The sequence below is a fragment of the Lactuca serriola genome, chromosome 4 (genome assembly GCF_051521515.1).
Source record: "Lactuca serriola cultivar US96UC23 chromosome 4, Lser_US96UC23_V15, whole genome shotgun sequence".
NCBI classification, from domain to species: Eukaryota; Viridiplantae; Streptophyta; class Magnoliopsida; order Asterales; family Asteraceae; genus Lactuca; species Lactuca serriola.
Genome location: NC_136411.1, coordinates 135,132,745 through 135,142,669, shown reverse-complemented (window position 1 = coordinate 135,142,669; position 9,925 = coordinate 135,132,745). Strand labels below are relative to the sequence as shown.

The 9,925-nt window shown below is 41.4% G+C and overlaps 1 protein-coding gene and 1 non-coding gene across 2 annotated transcripts; one reads left to right on the top strand and one right to left on the bottom strand.

The window, feature by feature from the left end:
• Positions 1–835: 835 nt before the first annotated feature.
• LOC145098847 (uncharacterized) lies at positions 836–5,993 on the bottom strand. Its single transcript, XM_079036445.1, has 4 exons — positions 5,289–5,993; positions 3,533–3,726; positions 2,248–3,167; positions 836–1,365 (listed from the first exon to the last, which is right to left on the bottom strand). Exons 1-4 carry the CDS (start codon positions 5,991–5,993, stop codon positions 836–838), a joined length of 2,349 nt encoding a protein of 782 aa, XP_078892571.1.
• Positions 5,994–7,051: 1,058 nt separating this feature from the next.
• LOC145103529 (small nucleolar RNA R71) lies at positions 7,052–7,158 on the top strand. Its single transcript, XR_013706615.1, has one exon. It is a non-coding gene; the product is annotated as a small nucleolar RNA R71 (small nucleolar RNA).
• Positions 7,159–9,925: the final 2,767 nt, after the last annotated feature.

The window sequence follows — 9,925 nt, the reverse complement described above, 5'->3', positions numbered from 1 at the left end:
AAACCACCCAAAACAAACATCATCCAAGTGTTTTAACATTTTTCCAAAACATAATTAAAACATCATCATAAAAACAAACATAAAAGAAAACAATTCTTCATCATTCATCCTCCATATCAGCGCCTCCCGTGCCACTTCCTCCTTCTCCGACTCTCATCCTCATCCGCTCCTCCCAATTCATGATATATGGGTATCCGGGACCGGGCCTTGGGTTGATATTCATTTGTTGAAAAAGATACTCCAAAGATTGGTTATTGTAGTTTACCCCTTGCCCAATGTCATCTAGATAGCGGCGGTACTCTAATTGATTCCACCCATCATTATCCTCCACCACCGGAATAACCGGTGGGTCTTCTCGTACCCGTTCGCTACGTTGTCTAAACCACCTCCCCGGCTCCTCCGGAATCGCCGGCTCATCTTCATGGGGGATAGTGAATGAATCACCAAACTTCTCGACTATCCTCACCCTCCGATATAATGCCGCGTTGAATGGTGGAGGGTGGATAACCGTGAGCGCCCTAGCTTGCGGTAGATCAAGTATCCCATACGACTTGGCCAGTCGAGTAATAAACATTCCTCCATTGATTTTTGAATTAACTTTCTCCTTGACCGCTCCTTCGGCAAGGAATTTGGCAATGCAGTACGGGAGGTTGCAAAAGGCTTCGGGAGTAATGATACTCCATAAATAAAAAATGTCAAGGGTTGGGACCTTGTCCCAATCCTTCCTTTGGTTGATGGTACTAGCGACAAATCGGTGAATAAGGCGGTGGATCGGTGAGCGGATGTGGCCTTCTTGAGCGGTGGACGGAATATAAACTCGGTTGTCTATTGTATTCTACCATGTCGAGGCCACCACTGCCTCGGGAAGTTCTTTGTGGTTGTTTTCCAGGAATGCTTCAAAATCTTCTGTCAACATCACGCTTTGATCATAAATCCCCAACCTCCACGAGAACTCAGCAATGCTGCACTGGCGCAACTCTCCACCCAAAGAAAAAGAGATTACGTTGGGATTGTAGTATTCACTACCACCTCGGAATGAGATGGTAGCAAAAAACTCCCAGCACAACTCAGCATACACAGACTCCTGAATTTTAAACAATTGTAACCACCCGTCACACGTAATGGTGGTGTACCCCAAACTACACTCTTTCACCAAATATGGTGTAAGCTCCTCCTCTAACCCGACATTTCCCAGCCAACCCCAGTCAACCGCATTTGGGAGATGAATTTCGTTTTGTTTTAGGGCTTCCGACCTGTTTCTAGCCCGGGTTTGGGATGACTTGGAAGTTATGTGTCGAAAGGAAAGCCATGGAATATCATTTTGACTTCCCCCGCGCGAAGACTGCCCCCTTCTGAACATGGTTCCTGCATACAAACACCAATAAACACACCAGCAAACAATACCCAGTAATTAAAAACAAGAAGGTGGGTCTGAAAAGTCATCTACTCGCCGAGTACACGACCCACTCGGCGAGTAGGATGAACTGCGGGACTGTAAATGTCTCGGACCTGTGTATAGCAGTTTATAATCCAATTTTTCTACAGGGGTTTGTTGTAATGGCCTATCTAACCACAAATCATACAGAAATTCGTCCTAATATCACGTAATTCATGGCTAATTCGAAACCCTAGAATTTGAGGAAACCCCCAAATCCGAAATCAAGTAAAATCGGGGCAAATCCAGGATAAAGATCAAACTGTTAAGGAGTTTATAGTGTAAAGATGTTACCTTTTTGGTTAAATGATGAGAATCGAGTAGAAATTCAGAAAAACTTGGACGAACTCGCGAAAATCGCTTGGCTGCTCGAGGGTTGCTATGCACGACGAGTATAAGGTGGAATGGGTGAAAAAAACCTCTTTTTACAGACTTATTATTCACCCATGTAAATCGGCTACTCGCCGAGTAGAAAGGACCTACTCGCTGAGTACATATGCAGTTACGCGTTTTTTCGGGTTACTCGGGTAGGTACTCGCCGAGAATACGGCCCTACTCGGCGAGTAAACCTTACAGATTGAAAACTTTTGTGAAAATTTTAAAGAATTTATGTATTTCTCCTTTTTTTAAACCCTCCACCCCACACTCTAAGAATTGCTTGTCCTCAAGCAGTTATGTTCTCAAAATAAATGAAGAAAAGAAAAAAAAATAAAGTAAAAGAAAAGGAAAAAAAAATGCAAACTTGAAACTCAGGCTGCCTCCCGAGAAGCGTTTTTTTTAGGGAGTCATTAGCTGGACTCCTCCCCTTCTACGTGGCTGCATTCTTTTCCAGCAACAGCAATTCTTCCATTCCTTCATTACGGGGACTCCTTCTTCATATTTTTTAAACCTATGACCATTGACCTTGAAAGGCATGCCATCTCTTGATAATAGCTCTATAGCACGATGTGGAAACACCGTCTTCACTACAAAAGGCCCATCCCACCTTGACTTGAGTTTTCCCGATAAAAGCTTTAGTCTTGAGTTGAAGAGCAACACTTTTTGACCTTGATGAATTTGTTTATCTTTGATCCTCTTGTCATGCAACATCTTAGTCTTCTCTTTATATAGCCATGAGCTGGAGTATGCATCATTCCTTAGTTCTTCAAGAGAATTCATTTGCATTAACCGGTTGCTCTTTAGTTCATCCATGTTGAAGTTACAACTCTTTAATGCCCAAAACGCCTTGTGTTCTACCTCCACCGGTAAATGGCATTGTTTCCCATAAACGAACCTATATGGTGTGGTACCAATAGTTGTTTTGAAAGCTGTACGAAAGGCCCAAAGTGCATCATCTAGCTTATCCGACCATTCGTTGCGATTGCTCCCCACCGATTTCTCCAAAATTCGCTTTAAGGCTCGATTTGTCACTTCGGTTTGTCCACTAGTTTGTGGATGGTATGATGTGGAAAACTTATGGGTGACCCCATACTTCTTTAACACCTTTTCCAATTGATCATTGGCAAAATGTGTGCCTCGGTCACTAATAAGGGCTTTCGGGACTCCAAATCGTGAAAATAGTTTCTTTAAAAACCATACTACCACCCGTCCGTCATTTGTTGGTAATGCTTGTGCTTCCGCCCACTTAGATACGTAATCCACCGCCACTAGTATGTATTTGTTTCCTTTAGACATGGGAAATGGTCCCATGAAGTCAATTCCCCACACATCGAACACCTCACATGCTTGGATACTATGTTGTGGCATTTCATTTCGAGATGAAATGTTTCCCACCCTTTGACAAGCATCACATTCTTTGATGAATTGGGTTGCATCTTTAAAAATTGTTGGCCAATAAAACCCAATGTCAAAGATCTTCTTCGCCGTGTAGTGTGCTCCATGATGTCCACCCGAGGGCCCGCTATGACAATGCTCTAGTATTTTCTGGCTTTCCTTCCCGAATACACATCTTCTTATAATTCCATCCGCACAGCTTCGGAAGAGGTATGGCTCATCCCAAAAGTAATATTTTATTTCAGCAATTTTTTTTTCTTTTGTTGGCTGCTAAAGTCTTTTGGGATGTATTTTGTAGCTAAATAATTAGCTATGTCCGCGAACCATGGCTCTTCTCCCACTATCACCATGATGTACTCATCCGGGAAGTCGTCTCCAACTTTATCTTCTTGCAATTGCGGGTTCTCAAGCCTTGACAAGTGGTCGGCTGCCACATTCTCCATTCCCTTCTTGTCTCGTATCTCTATGTCAAAATCTTGAAGAAGTAGCACCCATCGTATTAGTCTTGGCTTGGCATCCTGTTTGGTAAACAAATACTTGATAGCCGAATGGTCAGTAAAAACAGTAGTTTTAGATAAAACCAAATAAGGGCGGAATTTGTCAAAGGCATACACCACAGCTAGTAATTCTTTTTCAGTGGTGGTGTAATTTTCTTGGGCTGGGTTTAGAGTCTTGCTAGCATAATATATGGGTTGAAAGTGCTTATCAACCCTTTGACCAAGGACAACTCCTAATGCATAGTCACTAGCATCACACATAATCTCAAAAGGTAAGTTCCAATTTGGTGCAATGATGATCGGGGCATTAGTTAGTTTTTCCTTTAAAAATTCAAATGCCTCTAAACACTCTTTAGTGAAATTAAATGGTGCATCTTTTAGTAGTAGTTGTGTTAGAGGTCTAGTTATTTTGGAAAAATCATTTATGAAATGCCGGTAAAAACCCGCGTGTCCTAGAAAACTCCTAATGCCCTTCACATTGGTTGGTGGGGGTAATTTGGCAATAGTGTCTATCTTTGCCCTATCCACTTCAATTCCCATTTTGGAAATATTGTGGCCTAACACTATACCCTGCTTGACCATAAAATGACATTTCTCCCAATTGAGTACCAAGTCGGTTTTTTCATACCTAGCAAGCATTAAGTCAAGATTAGTGAGACAATCATGGAAAGATGATCCAAAAACGGAAAAATCGTCCATAAAAACTTCCATGATTTTTTCCACCATATCGTGGAATATAGCTGTCATGCACCTTTGAAAAGTCGCGGGTGCATTGCATAACCCAAAAGGCATGCGTCTATAAGCAAAAGTCCCACTTGGGCAAGTGAATGTGGTCTTTTCTTGGTCCATTGGGTCTATGGGTATTTGAAAATACCCCGAAAATCCATCTAGAAAACAATAATAGCTATGGCCCGATAATCTTTCTAGCATTTGATCAATAAAAGGTAAGGGAAAATGGTCTTTACGAGTGGCATCGTTTAGCTTTCGATAATCGATGCACACTCTCCAACCGGTTACCGTTCGTGTCGGAATTAGCTCGTTCTTTTCATTGGTTATGACCGTCATCCCTCCTTTCTTGGGCACCACTTGGACCAGACTCACCCATGGACAGTCGGAAATGGAATATATAATTCCCGCATCTAAGAGCTTGACCACTTCCTTCTTGACTACTTCTTGCATATTCGGGTTCAGTCTTCTTTGGTGCTATACAACTGGCTTTGCTCCTTCTTCCAGGTTGATCTTGTAGGAGCAATAGGATGGACTTATTCCCTTAATGTCGGCGATGCTCCATGCTATGGCCCGTTTCCGCTTCTTCAATACTTGCACGAGTTCTTCTTTTTCAGAATTGGTCAGGTCAGAGGCTATAATTACTGGCTTTTGGTTGCCTTCTTCGAGAAAGCATTCTCCAAATGATCTGGTAAAGTTTTAAGCTCTATTTTTTGGCTCTGATTGTTGGACTCGCCGAGTGCAGGTAGGGTACTCGGCGAGTTTGTGACTGTATACACGACTTCTGCCTTTTCTTCAGAGGTACTCGGCAAGTATATCGGTCCTACTCGGCGAGTAGAACTGTTTGTGCTCTTTACCAAATCTTCGTAGTCGGCTTCTTCTAGCAGTCTTTCAATTTCCATCAAGTCTTTTTCTGGATCAAATTCTTCATCCTCAGCTGTGAACTTGATGGAATCTTCAGTTATGCCTTCCTCCAGCAATTCATCTAACATATCGATTGAGAATGTTGTGTCGTCACTATGCCTTGAATACTTCATGGCTTGGTCCACTCCGAATGTGACTGTGTCTTCTCCTACCCGCAAGGTGAGATTTGAGTCCCTCATGTCTACTATAGCACTTGCCGTGTTGAGGAAGGGTCTTCCAAGGATAATTGGCACTTGTGGATCCGCCTCCATGTCTAGAATGATAAAATCAGCGGGAAAGACGAATTTTTCCACCTTGACTAGTATGTCTTCGCATATGCCTCTCGGGAATGTGACTGTTTTGTTGGCCAAGTGTATTGCCATGCGAATTGGCCTTGGTTCCGGGAGATCCAAGTTCTTAAAGAATGAATATGGCATTAGATTCACACTTGCTCCCGAATCGGCTAAGGCATGAATGATGGTCAAGTTGCCAAATTGGCAAGGTAAGGTCAAGCTCCCCGGGTCACCTTTCTTCTTTGGTAGCTTATTTAGCATAGCAACTGAGCAGTTTTCATTGAGTACTACCTTCTTCACTTCTTCCATCTTCTTTCTATTGGTGAGAAGTTCCTTGAGGAATTTTGCATACTTGGGCATTTGCATGACGGCTTCAATGAAGGGTATATTGATTTGATGAGTCTTGATGTGATCTAGAAAATTGATACTCTTCTTCCTTCTTCTCCTTCTTAGCTCGGGCTGGGTAAGGCATGGGAGGCTGGTAAAGTTTTTCAGGAACCTGTGCGGTGGGTTTTTGTGATGTACTCGCCGAGTCCATACGTGGTACTCGGCGAGTAGGACTGTCAGAGCGTGTTTCTTGGTTTTCTGCTTGCTTTTCTGCCTCCTCCTTCTGTGATTTCTTGGATGACTCAGTCTGAATAGGTGACAGGGGAGTAATTATCTTCCCACTTCTTGTTGTGACAATGTTTATTTGCGCGCCTCGTGGGTTATTTTCAGTTTTGCTAGGAAGTTCGCCCGGTGACCTTTGCTTGATTTGTTGAGCAAGTTGCCCAAGTTGTGTCTCTATATTGTGAATAGATGCTTGCTGGTTCCTTAGCATGGTCCTTGTTTCTTGAATTGCAGCATCATGGTCACTATGTCTTTTTTCTGAAGCAGCTACAAATTTTGTGAGCATTTCTTCCAAGCTTGGCTTCCTTTCTTGCACCGGCTCCTCCTTTTGGTAGAACCCTCTCCCTTTTTGCCTAAACCTTTCCTCCTTGGCTTTCTTGTACTCTTCATAAGGGAGCCAATCTTTCTTTTGATTGCGCCAGTCTTCATCAAATCGGTCTCCACTTGAGTAACACACTTGCACCTTCTTGTTGCCATTTTCATCTAAATCACAGTCTCTAGTGAGGTGAGGCCCATTGCAGTTTTCACAGCCCACCCGAATAGCATGTATTGTTTGATCCATCTTATCTATCCTCCTATCCATTGTTTTTAGCATAGCCATGACTGCGGATAAGTCTTCAGTAGCTGCATAAGCGGCTCCCCTAGTGACATCATGCCTAGGGTTGTGGTATTCTCTAGAGTGTTTAGAGAATTCTTCAATCAATTCTTTGATCACCTGGGGTGGTTTCTTTGTGAGCGGGCCTTGCGAGTCTAGTAGCTACCTGGTTGTGACATTGACTCCATCATAGAAGATGGATACTTCTTGCTGGCTGTTTAGGTCATGGTGTGGGCAGTTTCTTAGTAAGCTCTTGTACCTCTCCCATGCTTCATATAGCGACTCTCCAGCTGGTTGTTCAAAGTTAGCAATGGCCTTCTTCAACTTGGCTATCTTGGAAGGTGGGAAAAAGTGATCAATGAATTCTGCTTTCATCTTGGACCAAGTGGTGACTGATCCGGGGGGAAGTGACTTGAGCCAGTCTTTTGCAGCACCTTTGAATGTCACCGGAAGCATACGAAGTAGTTGAGTCTCGCGAGGCACATTTGGAACATTGAAGTAATCAGCTACATCATTGACTTCATCCAAATGTTTGTAGGCATCTTCGTGGTCTTTTCCATAAAAAGGTATTTCCTTAAGTAAAGCTAGGATATGACCCTTTAGCTCGAAGGTAGCAGTCGCGGGAATTGCGGGTTGCACAAGTCTCGGGCCAGTGTCGTCTCGCATCCTCTTCTTCCATTCTCCCATGGGGATTTCATCAATGTTAGCCATTGTGACAACTAACTCTTCCTCGAACTCGGTTTCGTGCTCGTATGTCGGGTCCTCTTCTTCCTCGGTCTCGTACTCGATATCCTCCTTAGCCGGTTCGTCGATTACTAAGGAAGCGCTAGATGCTCCTAATTTGCTGCTCTTCTTTTTCCCAAAAACAGTCTTCAAGTTGGACAAGGGTGACTTCTTTGGTGTACTTGAACTCTCCACGTCCTTTCCCTTGTTTCTTTTCAATGCGGTTTCGGGATCTTCAAATGGGGGTACCAGCGGGGTGTTTGATCCTCTGGTCATGAAAGTCCTGAAATAAACAAAATAAAAGCGTAAAAAGAACAAAAAATCGTACTAAAAATAATCAAAAATTTACTGCTGATTACGCTTGTACTCGCCGAGTATATGCGACTGCACTCGGCGAGTAACAATGTGTTTTTGAAAAAATTATAACTAAATATTAAAAACTAAAATAGCTGCTAAGACCTAATTACTGACTACTAAACTGTAATAAAGTAAGTTTATGCAAGTAAACTCACACAAAGGATCGAAAAAAATTAGGTATTAGATTAATTATTTAGTACCGTTCCCCGGCAACGGCGCCAAAAACTTGATGTGTGTAAAATGCACTTGTTTTATTCCCTACTTTTATTAATATATTTAGTACACAAAGGCAGTGAAGCTGTCTTTTAGTGGTATAGTTTAGTAAGTAAGGTGTCGAACTCAGGGAACGGAAAATTAAACTAACAACTAATTTTAACTAAAACAACTAATGAAAGTAAAAGGTTTTTCTTCTAGTTTTGCAAGTCAAGAAACTTAGGCAACACTTAATTAACTAAATGACTAAAACAAACAACTTATTCACCAAATTTGATAAAGATGTTTCTATTTAGGTTCAACCAATTCACTCCTATGGTTATTTGTATTTATGATAGATTAATTGTTATTGGCTACCAATTAAAGTGGTTAGGTTAATGTTCATTACTCCTAACCCTTAGACAATTAACTAATTTAAGCGGTGATCAAATGTTTAAACTAATTAATTCCCTAGATTAATGATTTGGATTAAATAAGATTTGTAGTGGTGAATCAATTTAGTAAATCAATTAACCTCTTGTTGATGGTTTCTCAAACAAGCTCACACATTAATCTAATTATTGTCTTATTAATCTTAGTTTCATAATCATTATTCCTAAGCATATGAATTGGTGTTCACATAGACATATGAGGTTAACAACTAAGAGATGTTCATGCAGCTTAATTGTCTTCCAATTAACAGAAAATAATCACGATTAATGCATAAGGGTCTTTAACAAACTTAATTTAATAGATCACCAATAAACAATTAATCAAAACTAAGAATTAAACCATAGGAGTTCCTTGGTATTCCCCAAACAGAAACAAGAACGAAATTAGTTCATAGTTGCAGTAAAATCACACACAAAAACAAGTTCAACTAGATTAGACATCATCAAATCCTAAAGCTAAGTGGAATGATTAACCTAGTTGCTTCAATTCTTCGAAAGGTTGGAGATTAGAATTCCTCAGCGTCTTCTAGTGCTCTCAATCGCAGAAGGATCTTCCAAAATCGCCAAAAGTGTGTTCCCCTCGGATAAAGGTTCGATTTTTATAGATATCTCAAAACAGGGGGTACTCTGCGAGTAGCAGACCCAACTCGCCGAGTAGACTCGTTGTTATCCGTCTTAGATCAGGAGTCGTGGCTATCTTCTGGAATATTCATCTAGACTCGCCGAGTAGGCGCGTGTACTCGCCGAGTAGATGAACTTTTGTTCCTCAATCTTCATTCTTTGGTCTTTAATTGCTTTCCCTTGCTCCCTTTCACTCCCAAGCATATCTTTTGGACTGAAAACAAAATTTAAATAATATTAACTACCTTTTGTCCATATTATTCACATAATTATTTAAAAATGAATAAAAATGTATACTAAATAATTAACTAATTATGCACATATCAAAATACCCCACACTTGACTTTTGCTTGCCCCCAAGCAAAACTAAATTTTAAACATATTAAAATCACACTTGACTGCTACTATCACATATATCATAACATAACATATGAAGCCAGCATATAAAGATATCGTCACGTACTTTCAGACATATCTGGGGTGTCTGACATACCCTTTGGTCCTAACAACCGAACTCTACTAATATCACATATACATATCGTGCCAGCATATAACATATCCGGTAGTAGCAAACCTAGATGATATCACAAAGACAATCATCTAACATACAACTCCTACTGATGGGCCGACATTGTGGCCGTAGACCCACCTCTACTGGAAGGTAACTCACCTCAAAGTAGCTGCTAATCTGCGTGGGAACTGACTGTCTTCTGCTGCTGCTGCCCCGGAAGTCCTCCGGCTAAAATCCC

Coding starts and splice junctions, on each gene's coding strand:
- LOC145098847 (XM_079036445.1), bottom strand. CDS start 5,993: ATGCAAATGCCCAAGTATGCAAAATTCCTCAAGGAACTTCTCACCAAT. Junction 3,727..5,288: donor AAGCCGACTACGAAGATTTG/GTAAAGAGCACA, acceptor TTTACCAAACAG/GATGCCAAGCCAAGACTAAT. Junction 1,366..2,247: donor CTGGAAAAGAATGCAGCCAC/GTAGAAGGGGAG, acceptor GTTTGTATGCAG/GAACCATGTTCAGAAGGGGG.